Source organism: Etheostoma cragini, chromosome 19, assembly GCF_013103735.1.
Source record: "Etheostoma cragini isolate CJK2018 chromosome 19, CSU_Ecrag_1.0, whole genome shotgun sequence".
Lineage (NCBI taxonomy): Eukaryota > Metazoa > Chordata > Actinopteri > Perciformes > Percidae > Etheostoma > Etheostoma cragini.
Genome location: NC_048425.1, coordinates 17,223,908 through 17,239,342, shown reverse-complemented (window position 1 = coordinate 17,239,342; position 15,435 = coordinate 17,223,908). Strand labels below are relative to the sequence as shown.

General features: G+C 41.3%; 1 protein-coding gene across 1 annotated transcript in view; it reads right to left on the bottom strand.

Moving 5' to 3' along the window:
- Window positions 1-11,894, bottom strand: part of ank2b (ankyrin 2b, neuronal) — a 188,743-nt gene extending 176,849 nt beyond the window's left edge. The window contains exon 1 of the mRNA XM_034856387.1: window positions 11,534-11,894. Coding sequence (XP_034712278.1) covers window positions 11,534-11,620 — 87 coding nt within the window. The 5' untranslated portion in view covers window positions 11,621-11,894. The remainder of the gene's footprint in view (window positions 1-11,533) is intronic.
- Window positions 11,895-15,435: the final 3,541 nt, after the last annotated feature.

Here is a 15,435-nt window from a genome sequence, read left to right as displayed (position 1 = left end):
GTGCTCCCAGGCCAGGACTCGTACAATTTTGGAGATATTGGAGAAAAACCAAAGCAAAGAATCCATTTTAAATCCAAATATCACCATTTCCCAATCTCATTAACAGCTTAATCTCATAAATCCAGTCCAAAAAGATAATATCAAGAGGGCTACAAGTGTACTCTGATTCAGCATTGCACTTCTATTGAGGCTGTTTTTAAAGACATATGTCCCTATATATACTATATATACATATATATATATAAAGAGAGATATAGATATACTGTATATATGTCTGATCAACTGGCCAATTGTGGGTTTGGGTTTTTTTTTAGGAAACAAACAACTCTCCTTCTGGGACAAACACAAGTGCTAGCTTTGTCCCCTGGTAGCTGTTGACTTTCCTTGGACACACAGACTGCTATTCAGACGGTCGACACACACACACACACACACACGCACACACACACACGCACACACGCACGCACACACAATAAGCAGAGCCTGCAGTTTGCACTTGATTCTATCAATGCGGAGCGTGATTGCACTTCACATGTCCCGCTTGTCCTCATGCATACAAGACGCACGTGCGCACAAACGCGCGTGCACACACAAACACACACACACACACACACACACACGCACACACACACAATAAGCAGAGCCTGCAGTTTGCACTTGATTCTATCAATGCAGAGCGTGATTGCACTTCACATGTCCCTCTTATCCTCATGCATACAAGACGCACACACACACACACGCGCACACACACATGCGCACACACACACCCCAGGAGGCCCAGTGAAGGCATGCCATCCATGTGACACATGCCCACGGCCCAGTGCCTGAAGGCCTGTCTAAATGGTCTCTATGAGCCCACACCAATGCAAATATGCTGTCAACGCCTTCAGATCCAGATCAGAGAGGGAGTCAGTACGCGGCTGGGGGGGGGGACAGCAGGAAGTGAATGAACTTTAAAGGGAAAGGGACTCATGCACGTCCTGAGCTAAAACACCCCCCGTTCACCCCTGTTGGTGGTTTGTTCCGGTTAGATGAGATGCGTAGACTTTAATGACCTGATTAGTCCAAATCCCAGGCGTTAACCAGGATTAATTCTAGCTTTATTCCAAGGACACAGTGTTAGTTCAAGTCCAATTCAAAGGAGAACATGTCCCCTTCACCTTAAGGTCAACGTGAGGACTTTTCCCCATTGACTTCCATGACCAAAGAGACGTCTGTAAATTAGCGTATACATCTTTTTTAGCATGTCAACCCGCGTGAAAATGATTTTTTTTTATCAGATTTGATCCATTTGGTCAGATAACATTTGTAAAGTCTAGAGTTCCAAATTAATAATGTCAAATTAAATAATTGTATCCCTATTTATGTTAGCCGGAATGCTAATATGGAAGTAGCCAGACCCACAACAGGTTTGGATATTAAGGGCTGACTAATATTCATTTAAAAAATCATGATTTTTTAAAATATTTAGCTTATTTTCAAATAAAGTTTGGATTCAAAGCCCTAGTCGCTAGCGATGACGGTTAGTGGCGGTTGTCTCCGACCAATCAGGAGTCTGCAGGTTTTCACGTGCACGCTTGGAACCTCGACTGAGGCAGTACTGCAAAAAGTACTTGTTAGCAGATACCAGGGACTTTAACCCTCGTGTTGTGCTCTCCTCCACCAGATATTCGGGTCAAAAGACAAACATTTTTTTTTAAATTCATGATCAACGGACTTAATTTAAATGACATTATACCTAAAAAAGAAGGAAAAAAAAGAAAACCGGAATTCCGAATTATCTTGACCGATAGGGTCAGGGTACGTTTTGAAACCATTTCAACATTTGTTTAAAATGCTATAAAAGTTGCATAAAACACCCAAAATTCAGTGAAAGTTACCAATTGTGCAAAGAATGATGCATGCATAAGGTTCATGCATCCATGTTATTCTGGCTAATTTGTAAAAAAAACAGTTTTCTGATTTTAAACTTTGGAAAACGGGGTTATTAACAGGGTAGCATTTAATGGAAAAACGCCATAAGTACAATTTGTCATATCTAAACACAATCAACAATTACCAGTTGCACCCTCTTAAGATCTTATGTTAGCATATTATTAAGACTATTTAAAAACAAGACTACAGAAAAGCTTTCAAAGGATTGAAATTGTATCGTCTGATAGTTCCTCCCTTCTTTATTCAGCTGTCCTCGGGCCTCCATCACAGCTCATGGTTGGTTTGTCATCCGCTGGCGTCAAGGACAAGCATGTAATGGGATTAGTGGGACATAATGACGGAGAGTAGTGGAAGAGACAGACACATAATGGTGGCTAATGAAAGGATTTTGATGGACTAGGGTAACAAGGAGTGAGACATCAAAGCAGAAAAACAAGGAATATGTGAGGAGAGGAAAGATAAAAGAGATAACTCCGAGCAGTATGAGTCAGAGCTGTGAGTCTCACTGGACAGATCCTCAGCTCCGGATTTACTAAAAACACCAGCATGACACGGCCAATAACACCCCCCACACACACACACACACACACTCACACACACAGCACGGCTCTGATCACTGAGTCATTATAGATAAGGCATGAAACCAAACACACAGTTTAAGCTCAGCTGCAAATGATGCAAATGATGCAAAAGCAACGTGTGGTCTGGTAGTGGATATATATTTCAGTTTGGTAGGCCGACCGACAAACCCATAGGGGGTGTGCAAAACAAATCTATTCGTATTCCAATCGCAATTCAAGCTCCACTCTCAAAATCGATTCATAGAATTCCAAAAATAAATTCAATTTTTTTATTTTTATTTTTATTATATGTCTACTGCAAGATATATATATAGTGTATACGTGTATATATACATATAGACATACATATATACATACATACATACATACATACATACATACATATACATACCTACATACATACATATACATACACAAATAAATACATACATATTTACATACACATATACATACATACATACAAACATACACACACACATACATATTTACATACATACACATACATATATACATACATACATACATACATACATACATACATACATTCATACATATGTATGTATGTATATACATACATACATACATACATACATACATTCATACATATGTATGTATTTATATACATACATACATACATACATACATATATATTTATATAGGTACATACATTCATACATACGTATATATACATAAATACATATATGTATTTATATACATACATACATACATTCATACATATATATATATATGTATATATATTTATATATATACATATATACATACATACATGGAAAAAGTAACATTTACATACTGTGAATCCTTTTTTGAATCGAGAATCGTTTCTGAATCGAAAATCGATACTAAACCAAATCGTCGTGCAGCCGACATCAAAGCCCAACTTCATTTTTTATTACGTCAAAGAAAGAGAAATATTCTCCCCTCGTATGAAAATGGCCATACATCATAGCTACAAAACAGGAGTTCTTGCGTTGTACAGCAGGACTGAAGTATGTGATGTCAGCTGTTCACTTTGACAGGTAAAGCCCCGCCCACATCCAGCATTTAAGGACATTTGTATCCTGGTTCCTGGTTTGTGACCCAGGTTGTATCTGAATTGTCACGACCAGGGATATACGTCTACAGTCTGTCCACCGGAGGACGCTCTAGAATGTCCCTGTTAACGTTGGCATTGCATAGTCTGTCCACCAGAGGACGCTCTACAACGTCCCTGTTAGTGATGGTGTTGCATAGTCCGTCCACCAGAGGACGCTCTACAACGTCCCTGTTAGTGATGGCGTTGCATAGTCTGTCCACCAGAGGACGCTCTACAACGTCCCTGTTAGCAACACTAATATTTTGTTTGTTAATGTGTTTTTGTTCAAAGGACTTTAAGTTCCATATGTTAAGTTTGTATTTTTATACATTTTATTCATGAGAACTTTAATATATTTTGATGTTCCTCTGTTCTGTTGTGACAATAAAACAATTATTCTCATATTATTTTAGTGGGAACTCATAAATAACTACAAATAAGTAATGTTAGGGAAATCTGTTTATGCTTTGTAACGCGTTTCTGGATATATTTATTTTTAAATACCTTATGCTTGTTATATGTCGGCATATTGTTTATTTAAATAACCAAATATTTGTATCGTTATCGGCCTTTATCGTATCGAGCTCCACTCAAAACCCTGATCGGTGCAGCCCTCTGTGAAGAAAACAAAGCTTGTCCTCTTTGTCCCCACTCTGCTGCAGTGTATGTGTGGGACATGGACGTACGCGAGTGGAGGGAAACCGGCTGAATAGCTGGGTTTGTTGGGGCTGGTGGGCAGGAAGATGAATGAGATTCTTCAGACATCTTATTTCTGTGAGCCACAGTTTAGGTGGATGTGCCAAAATAAAAAACATGTAATGATGAATCATGATTAAAAGGCCCAATTCTTGGATGTGTAGTCACATTGTAGACAAAACATAGGCCTGACAGCTGTTATATTTTTGTTAATAACGGTTGATAACTGCATAATCTAAGCCACACATGTTCTAATTAACCTTAAAATGAGAAAATGGAAGAGGCTTTGTTACAAATAACAAAGAAAAGAACAACAACAAAGGGCTTTATGGGAAATATAGTCCTGACCAGTGATTCCCAATATGGGCTACTTATACCCAGGAGGTCCTTCTGGAAAGATCATAAAGTAGTTCAACTAATTTGAGAAAATAATAATTATGATGTAATTAAAAGACTATATCCAAAGACTATATAAAAGCTATGGCGAGCTACTTTTGTGTATTAAAGCTATAGTGTGTCGTTTCTGTCGCCCCCATGAGGAATTCTAAGTAACGACAACAAAACACAAAACTGTGTCCACATGATACAAGTCTTCCGTGATCGCACACCGTTTATGGGAATAATAAGATGACTAAAACTGTAATACATTCATCATATTTCTTACATGCTGAAACTTAATATTTTCTATATGTATATGTAAACACATGTGCACTGCACTGCACATAGTGTATCACAGTGCTGGGAAAATGCTTAGTCATGTCCTGCAAGGTGGAGGCAGAGACGTTAAGACTGCTGGAGAAAACTACATACCCTTGAGCACTTAAACACAACTGTGACCCTCGCTACTGCTCCAACAATCTCAGCCCTCCTTCACTTTATAAGATATTGTTTCAATACTGTAAAATGCAAAGTTTTAATACATCAACAATACTAAATTGCTATTATCAACAAGGTCAGTGGAATTAATGACGACAAAAGGTGCAATAGAGAACTGGTGAGAAAGTAGTCGCAGTGTGACATTACTTCAGGTGATGAATTAGGGTCACATGACCAGGGGGCACGCACACTACTAAACCTGAGTCGTGATTCACTTTGATATTTAGCCCCAGTCTTTATGTTGACTAGGGCTCTCCTAGACTAAAGAAATTCTTGGTTGACTAACACTGATTTTGTCGACTAATCGATTAGTTGAGTTAATCGACAGAGCTGTGCGCTTTGAGGTGGTTAAGACTAGAAAAGTAGAATATAAATGTAGTTAATTAACCATCTGTAAAACTGGGTTTCTACACAATTAATCCTGCAAAAGCACCACTTTGAATCTTGTACTCACCAGAAATGTGCTCATAGGTTTCTTGGAAATGAGTAATTAAGCATGAGTTAGCATAGAAAAGGACTCGTCAACTAAAGAAATCCACAGATTAGTTGACTAATCGACTAAGAGGGGACATTCCTAAAATTAACTCATGAATCAGTTGAGTCCTACTATAATTCAATCTAAAATGATAACAGAGCCACACGCAAACCTCTTGCAACTTTAACTACTACTACTATTCCTAACCATCTTAGCTGCAAAAAGCTTAATAACTTACAATTTCGTAGGCAACAACAATTCCACAAGTCAACTCAAGCGGAGAGACAGCCCGAGACAGGTTTTAGGAACGTAGAGACCCGCAGACTCAGAGCCGGAAGCTTGCAGACCATGGGATTCACTCAAGAACTCATGAGTCATCGAGAAGTCGCGAGTTCTCGAGTAAATCCCATGGTCCCATGATCAGAGTAAAGTAAATCAACAAAAAAAGCCATTAATTTACTTTGAAGTAACATACAAGGTTCTGCACGTAGCTTAGCTCGGCTACTGTAGGCATGGTGTATACATGTTAATGTATACAATACATGTATGTTAAAATGCAATTAGGTCACAGTCAAATAACTAAAAAAGTTTTCTTGTTCCGAGCAATACTGACTCAAGTTAGTCAAGGGACTTGCACAACCTCAGAATCTTTAAAAGGAACCGGGTTTGCCAGGCCTCCACACTACAGAGAAGAAGTCGAGCCGCCACGGGAGCAGAGAAGAAGAGATGCAACATGGTTTCCGGACAGTCGCGTGAAGTGGCGCGAATTATCATCTGCCGCAGATGTGGGGTTTGTACATTTCAAATCGCAATAATATTGTATTGAGGGATAAGTATCGCGATAATATCGTATTGTGCGGACTCCAACTATCTCAGAATGTTAAAGAAAGTCTGTTTTCTTTGTCCCATGCTACACTCTTCCACGAGTTTCATGAAAATCTGGCCTGTAGTTTTTCTGTAATCCTGCTGACAGACAAATAACAACAAAACAGACAAATGAACTGAAAACATAATAGCCTAGGTGGCGGTAGTAAACCCAGGATATAATAAACCTGAATTACTTAATCCTTCATCTATCTAAGTAGTTCTGGGATTTGAACAGGATTACACCTAAAATTCAAACCCTTAGGGGGAGAAATGATTTAACACAGTTGGTTCACAGTTCCTGAGGGTATTGACCCGACCCGGCCCCGGCCCCGGCCCCGGCCCTGGCCCTGGCCCCGGCCCTGGCCCACTATGGCAGAAAATCTAAACTCTATTCTCACTACTAACACTGACACACTTACTCACTACTCCTCGGCATCAGCTCAACCTCCATCACTCCGGTCCTAAAACAGCTTCACTGGCTTCCCATCTCTCACCGGATCACATACAAGATCCTGGTCCTCGCCTACAAAGCCATCCACCACCTTGCCCCGTCATACCTCACTGTCCTCCTCCCCCCCTACCAACCTTCACGGTCCCTCAGGTCCACCTCAGCCGGTCTCCTCTATGTCCCCAAGTCAAAGCTCCGCAGTTTTGGGGACAGAGCCTTTTCCAGGGCAGCTCCCAGGCTGTGGAACTCCCTCCCTCATAAGATCCGCATCTCTGAGTCCCTCCCCATTTTTCAGTCCTGTCTGAAGACCCATCTTTTCTGTTCTGCCTATCCATATTTTTAATTTTTTTTTAAACACTGTCTCTACTCTGTTAAGCGACTTTGAGCTTGGGAAAAGCGCTATACAAATTCAATTTATTATTATTATTATTATTATTATTATTCCAAAGGACTGCATTTCTCTCGTCCCATCTGTCTCTCTTTACATGCATGCCTCTCTTTTATAATCACATTGCCAATCTGACCTTGGCTAAGACAGACAAATCGAGTGGCAGATGTCCTTCCCTACAGGAGCAAACTACACGTCCACCCCCCCTTGAACTACCCTGCCCTGTCCATCATCACAGCCTCACACTCCTGTTTGCAGTGTTAACCACTCCAGATGAATGTGCTGTTTTAGGCCTGAGCTTCGGAGGTGAAACGAACTGAAGAAGCTCATTTGTTCTTCATGGCAGCGTAGCCTAGAGGAAGTCACATGCTTCCTGAGCAGCTTGTGAGGTCATAGTGTGAATGTGTATAAAGGCTTAAAGCAGCTATTTGTAGAACTTGAATGTGGTTCTTCTAGTATTAACTACGTGTAAAAAGTAGAAATGTTCCGATACTGATCCATTACCTGTTGTAGTTGGTGTATGGTCTGGTTTGGAAAGAATGGATGCCAAAAGACCTCCTGTATGTAAAAGTAGGGATGCACCGATACCATGTTTTTTCAGACCAAATACAAGTACTTAACTATGGGTACTTGCTGATACCAAGTACCGATTTGAGTACTGAATTATACCACAACCGTTCTACTAATGTTTTATTTTAATCAGATGTTTAGCAGAGCATAGTTTGCAGCGTGTTCTACTTTTATCATCATTTATCTTGAAATATCTATAGTACCAAGCACACGCTGTCATGGTCTTCTATGGGACTGACAGCAGCGAGTGCGCTATTGAACGGCAAATATGAACGAAAACACATACCCAAGCACTTGTTTCACAGTTATATCTGTAATTGTTAGTTTTACATTTGGAATGGTAGGGTGGCAACTACTACAAAATTAACTATATAAACACTATAAAGGACAATTAGAAATGAGAACCCACTACAGATAATATATGTGTAGTATAATACTGGACTGTAATATAAAACACACTTTCTTAAAGGCGTAATCTGTCATTAATGTAATCAATAATCACCCAAAAACAAGTTTTAAACACAAGTATAAAAACTTCCAGAGTGTTTATATATAAATACATGTATACAAGCTGAAGTGAAAGAGAGGATGGCTTCTACAAATGGATAATGATCCTGAACACACCTCAAAATACACAAATTACATCAAGAGGCGTAAACTGAAGGTTTTACCATGGCCTTTACAATCTCCTGACCTCGACATAATGTAAAATCTATGGATAGACCTTAAAAGAGCAGAAATCTCAAAGGGGGGGGGGGGGGGGGGGGGGGGGGGGGGTTCAAGGTATTAACTCGGCAGGGTGCCCAAACTTTTACAGATGCCATTTTTTGAACGTGTAAATGATGGAAATAAAATCTAACTTTTTGTGACATATAATATGAGTGTCTAATCTGTCATTTGATGCCTTTTGGACATTTTTTCCATCTTTCCTTGGCTTCTTTATGCACATTAATACACATTTTTACCTGGGGTGCCCAAACGTTCAAACCCCCCTGTTCACTAAAAGTGAATTTGCCATGCCATTATGGGATGAATACCTGACAGTAAAGAGTACACAGTCCTTTAGTAGTTGGGTAGTTGTGTTGTAACGATGCAAGCATGTGTTAAAGATTTTTCTAACGCTAGCAGTGACCCTTACCCTGGATATATATATATAATTTTGAGATCAGACCATACGGTTGAAGCAGAACGGATTGAAGCGGACCTTTAAATCACTAAAATGAGGATTTCAGACTTGACTTACTCTGAGATTGTATGTGTCTCAGGCTTGAGTGCCTGAAAACCCTTAATGTGAGATTTGAAACCAAACCCTGATCAGAAGTCAAGTTTTGACATATTAGAAAACAATATTTAGATGATTCGGCCTATCCCCCTTGGCCTCAGTTATGTACAACCTCTATTACCACAGACTAGAAGGGAATGACTTAACCCTCATGTTGTCATGTGTCTTGTTTGAAAGTTGTTGTTTTTATATCCAAAGTAAAGGAAGTCGAAAAACGGGTGAAAAATGTTGAAAAAAGTCAAAAACACAAAAAAGTAGAAAAACTTCAGAAAAAACGTTGCGATAAGGGGAAGAAAAAAATGTCATGGTCAAAGGGAAGACAACACAAGGGTTAATGCTGCATAATTTCCAGAGGTGGAGAAGGGAGGGGGGCTACAGCCCCAAATGCTTTTCTCAGAAGGTTTTAAAAATGCTTCAACTTTGTGTCATTTCAACTCAAAATTGATATTCCTTAAAAAAAAAAAAATTGCTATTAATTCTGTCAACTTTACTCCAGCATAGTAACAACAATAGGTTTCAGCATAAGTAATGCTGTGTACACCTAATTCTTACCCTACCTACAGCATGTTATGTCGTCCAACTTCAAAATAGTCATATCAGACAATGTTGGCCTATTTTTTAAGTGACAGGAGTAAAAATCCTTAACATTAGCATAAACATGTTGTCACACCTGGGCTGTCACACCTGTTGCTTGCTCTGGTGAGAACTGTTGGGTCCTTGTAAATTATAGACTACGGTCTAGACCTACTTTATCTGTAGTGTCTCAAGATAACTTGTTATCAGTTGACACTATAATTGAAATTGAATTTGCATATAAAACAGGATGCAGGCTGTATGGGATGTTTTCCTTGGCCAATATCATTATTTAGCAATTTTATTATCTAATATCTAGGGGGGAAAAATGGATATAGCTTTGCAGCTCTGCTGAACATGCTACAAGCGCTCTATTGCTATGATGCTGCAAACAGATTCAGAGTCCTCTACCAAGACAACATGCTGCAGAGTTGCCGATAGGTAGGGGGGGGGGGGGGGGGGGGGGGGGGGGGGGGATCCATGCAATAATATCGTATCGCGGCATAAGTATCGGGATGATATCGTGTATGGAGGCGTGTGATGTTCCCACTTCTATTAATAGGGCTGCATGATGACCTCAAATCAATCATGATTATTGCATATTTTACCTCAAGATCCCTAAATTCATTCAGTTTTTAAAAAATGTCTTTTGCATGATACAAATATAAATAGGCTGCACAATCTGTATTTATTTTTTTCTAAGGTTATTTTTTGGGGTATTTTCCCCCTTTATTATAGTGATAGTAGTAGACTGGAAAGGGGGAGAGAGATGGGGGACAGGAGGTTAGATTTGAACCAGCTGCAGGACTCAGCCAACATGGGGGGGGGACGCTCTTACTAAGTGAGCTAGAGGTGGAGAAAGTAGGCCTATCAACAGAAATAATTAATCAAAATTCCCCAATCATTATGGGGAAAATATATCAATGACAGCTTCAGAATGTCGATGTCAATACATAGTTGATTAATCATCCAGTCTTATGTCTGAATATGAGTGTCTGTGTTGAAAGCCTAGTGTTTGACAGATGCACATGTTGCCTCACCTAAGATATGACTCATTCATATGGAGCCTAATATCAGCAGTGCAAGAGTTGGAAATCATCTTCATACGCACCATCACTGTAACAGGGTTCTAAGGAAAGCTTCTCCAGCAGGGATTTGGACCCTGCAAGTGTCACATTCAGGGACACGCCTTCCTAACTAGAGCTGTCACTTTCTGGGACGAACTAACCACCAGCGCTCAAGGCTACCACTGTTACGACAATACGTCACACCAAACTCCATTGCAAAATCTATCAGGTTTATGCTTATTCGGACACCAGCGAATATGCAGACTGCATGACATCGATGACGTAGCTGCTCGCATGCAGGCCTACCTTTGGGTGTTGTGTTAAATTCGGTGACCAATAGATTCCCCAAGTAGCCTTTATTTTCAGAAAAACTGAACTTTTATGTCGGCTTCATGAATGCAGCTTGATTAACCCCATTACTGGAGTTAGTTCAAATAACGTTTCAGAATATAGATTTTACTTCAAATTAAGTCCTGGTTAAAATATGAAATGCATGCCGAATTGAAGAGCAAGTTCTTCTGACTTAGACTATGTGTGAAATCACGTTCGTGCACGTACGTGCGCTTGCAGAGGAACGGTTTTGCGTCAAGTTGACACATTTTCAAATGAAGTTTGGTATGTTGTTTATTTTTCATTTCTTTTACACATTTGTAGGAATGGAACGTTACGGGCACAGGCGTACCTGTCGGGCTGGAGCGTGCTCCTCATTCCCAGTGGGTGAAGGTGTCCCTCCTTCTAGCGATGCTGGGGTCACCGGAGAAGAAGCCATGTCCCCCGCCCCCCCTTGTCCCCCCGGTTCCCCAGTCAATCACTCCCTAACTGCTCCTGTGTTACTTTCCGCGGTGTCCTCCAACATTCAGCCCCGCTGCTGCTCCGAGAGGACTGGTCACGCCGTTGGTTTCCTTTCCGAAGACAGTGAGTCTCTGTCCGGCTACACAGTGGAGCCACTGTCCCTCCTCCGGCCGGTGCTCGTATGCTTGTAGTCCGGTAGTCCGCTCTGGCAGATGACGTCTCTCACTCTTTCATACACACACACACACACACACACAGACACACACGCACGCACGTTCTCATTCCCTCTGACACACACTCTCTCTCTCTCTGTCTTTGACATCATCCCAGCTCACAGCCGAGGTGGCAAGAGAAGATTCTTGTTTTGCATTAGATCTCTTTCCTGTCTTCTACGCATAAGTGTGTGTGTGTGTGTGTGTGTGTGTGTGTGTGTGTGTGTGTGTGTGTGTGTGTCTGTGTGTGTGTGTGTGTGTGTGTTGTTGCTTAGCTCAGTGCAACATTCTATTAACATTGGCATGACAGATCCTTTGCTGTCAACACAATTCCTAATGTAATTCAGTTAAATGCCCCTTATTTGTGCTTTTTGGATGATCTGGGGGGGGGGGGGTAGATTTTGAATTTTGTTGTTGTCATCTGACAACAACAAAATTCCTGCCTCCCCCACACATCTCACATCTTGACATTGCATGTCATTGCAGCGTTGATAACCCCCTGCTTCATCATAGATGGATTTGTGAACACTGATAAAAGCATCTTGGGGGGGGGGGGTGTTATATAGGCTTATATATATTTTATTTATTTTTTGCCGGGGAGATTTTCAAGCCATCATACCATGTACACTTGCCCATCATCACAATGCAAGGCGTTGTGGGGGATGGAGTCTTACGGAGGTTGAGGTACCAAAAGGATTCACAGTAACTTGTTGCCAATTGTTGCCAGTAAGTTACTGTAAATTTTACATAAAATTTCTTACAGTGAATGTAACTATTTAACATTAAGACTACATCAAAATGCTGAGTCATCCTGCAGGGTCAGCCAATCAAATACCTGCAAGCACAATCCAGGTAGGTGTAACGTGAATGACAAGGGAGGATCCCAAAAGATGCTAAAATGCTTTGCTTAAAGTGATACTTTACAGATTGTAATCCAGCTCTGTGCCATGTCGGTGTGGGCAGTGTGTTTTATACCAATGGTGTTTGGCTTCCCATCCAAGGTATGACGCCGGATGACGCAAAGTCCGGCAGCCCTCCACTGCTCTGCTCAGCTGGGAGCTCCTTGCGCTGCGGCCACAGAGGAAAGCCACATCATCATCTGCATATGCTGCTCAGACAGTGTGCCATGACACAGAGCTGGCTTTCAAACAGCAACATATCTCTTTAACTGAGGGATGCTAGGTCTGGGTACCGAACTACCATACTTGAAGGCACTAACCATATTTCAAAAAATGTCTTTCATTCAATACCAAATTTATTTAAATGAATGAGCATGCGGCATGCTTCTACATCTTACTTCCATCTTCTACTATCTTCATTGGGACAGCTCGGTAGTAGCTCGGTCTGTAGTGGCTTGGATTGGTCATGGGAGGGTTGCTGGTTCAAGTCCCTGTATGTGTAGAGTTTCCTGGGCACTGCTGTGGTAGCTTGGCTACGCCCTCTGACGTCGTCCTGGAAGTTAACACTGGTCAATGTAGAATGGCAAGTCTCTATGTACACATGACATGTACCAGAGTACAAGGACCAGGTGCCCTTGAGCAAGGCACTGAAAAAATGTTACAGCATGTTAATATGAAACACAAAATACAAGTATGAAAATGTGCTTGATATGTCTCCTTTAAAAACATGAAAGCTGAGTAACGTGTGCATGTACAGTATGTTCTATGACCTGCCCCGAGGTCAGGAGCAGAACCCCCACCCTGCAGAGATGCAAAGGTCGCAAGGGTTGTCAATCAGAGACAGAGACAGCTGGACAGATTGGGTGGTTGTGTTCATCTCAGGATTTCCACGTCTCCGAGTGTGTGGGGTTATAAGTGAGTAGGCACAAGGCTGACAGGCAGAGAGGTAATTTTAGCACTGAGCAGGAACGAATCAGATCACCTGTCAAAGTATATCACGGCATTAGTGAACAGGGACTGCTGCGGCCCCTGGGGAGAAACAAGAGTTCACTTCTGGGTTTATGTGTAGAAATAAGTACCTTATTGGATCTAGGTCACATTCTAGACTCTATATGTATGGGTCATACCCGCATATGTAGCCCGCATCTGTCCAGAGGCCATGGGTAAATGAACACATAGGTGTTTGAAGACTTAAGCAGTGGCGGAATCAATGACATTTATGATGTTCATTTCTGTGGGGTAGCAGTTTTTATCTTTATTTCACTTGACAGTCTTGCTTCATGTGGTTCTTCCATGCATGTCTCCAGGGAAAGTGAGTAATGTGGTGCTGCTGTGGCGTCATCATCTAACTAGTCTATGTCCTACATCGTCAGATCTCTGCAGGGTAAATCCAGACAGCTAGCCAGACTATCTGTCCAATCTGAGGACTATGGTTACCTGGTCCTCAGATCTCTGCAGGGTAAATCCAGACAGCTAGCTAGACTATCTGTCCAATCTGAGGACTATGGTTACCTGGTCCTCAGATCTCTGCAGGGTAAATCCAGACGGCTAGCTAGACTATCTGTCCAATCTGAGGACTATGGTTACCTGGTCCTCAGATCTCTGCAGGGTAAATCCAGACGGCTAGCTAGACTATCTGTCCAATCTGAGGACTGTGGTTACCTGGTCCTCAGATCTCTGCAGGGTAAATCCAGACAGCTAGCTAGACTATCTGTCCAATGGGAGGACTATGGTTACCTGGTCCTCAGATCTCTGCAGGGTAAATCCAGACAGCTAGCTGGCCTATCTGTCCAATCAGAGTTTTCTCTGTGCAGAGTTTAGCCCCGCCCATGACAAATCTGATTGGTGTAAAGAATGCCAATAAACCATAGCATGTTTTCCTCCCATCCCTATGCTATTTTGGGGAGCCAGACCGCTAGCCCTCCTCTAGCCCCCTTTTGAAGGAGGGTCTGGCAAAGTGAGACTACCCTCTAACTGAGTCAGTGTCACATATATGGGGGGCGAGACATCCCAGCCTGGTCTGCTATCTCCTTCTGGCAAGGCAGCTTTATCTATAGAGCACAGTTCAGCAATTCAAAGTGCTTTACACAAAAAATATTAATTTTACATTAAAAATAAAAACTGATAAAACACAAGAATAAACAGTTACAGTGCAGTATAAGAAATGAACAACCATTTAAAGAAAGGCAACACTTTTGTTGATCCTTTTAATCAATGTTTTAATCTTTTTCTTATGTTTTTGTCCCTTTTTTGACGTTTAACGCTACGTAACACTAACTTATTAACTTTAGTTGTACAGCTATTTTTGGAATTTATGGTCAATAAACATAATTTACAGGAAATTATACTTATTGTTTGAGTTAGAAAAGCAGAAATTAGGAATGATCCCCTTTCTTGGTCTTAGTGAGGACTGGAGGGATGTGATCCATTCTCTTGGTCTTAGTGAGGACTGGAGGGATGTGATCCAGTCTCTTGTTCTTAGTGAGGACTGGAGGGATGGTATCCAGTCTTTTGGTCTTAGTGAGGACTGGAGGGATGGGATCCCTTCTCTTGGTCTTAGTGAGGACTGGAGGGATGTGATCCCGTCTCTTGGTCTTAGTGCGACAGATGCGAGAGGACGCTGGCGCTGATTAGTCGCCGCTTTTCCGTCTGCTTTTCTACTCTCTCCTTCCTCCTGTTTT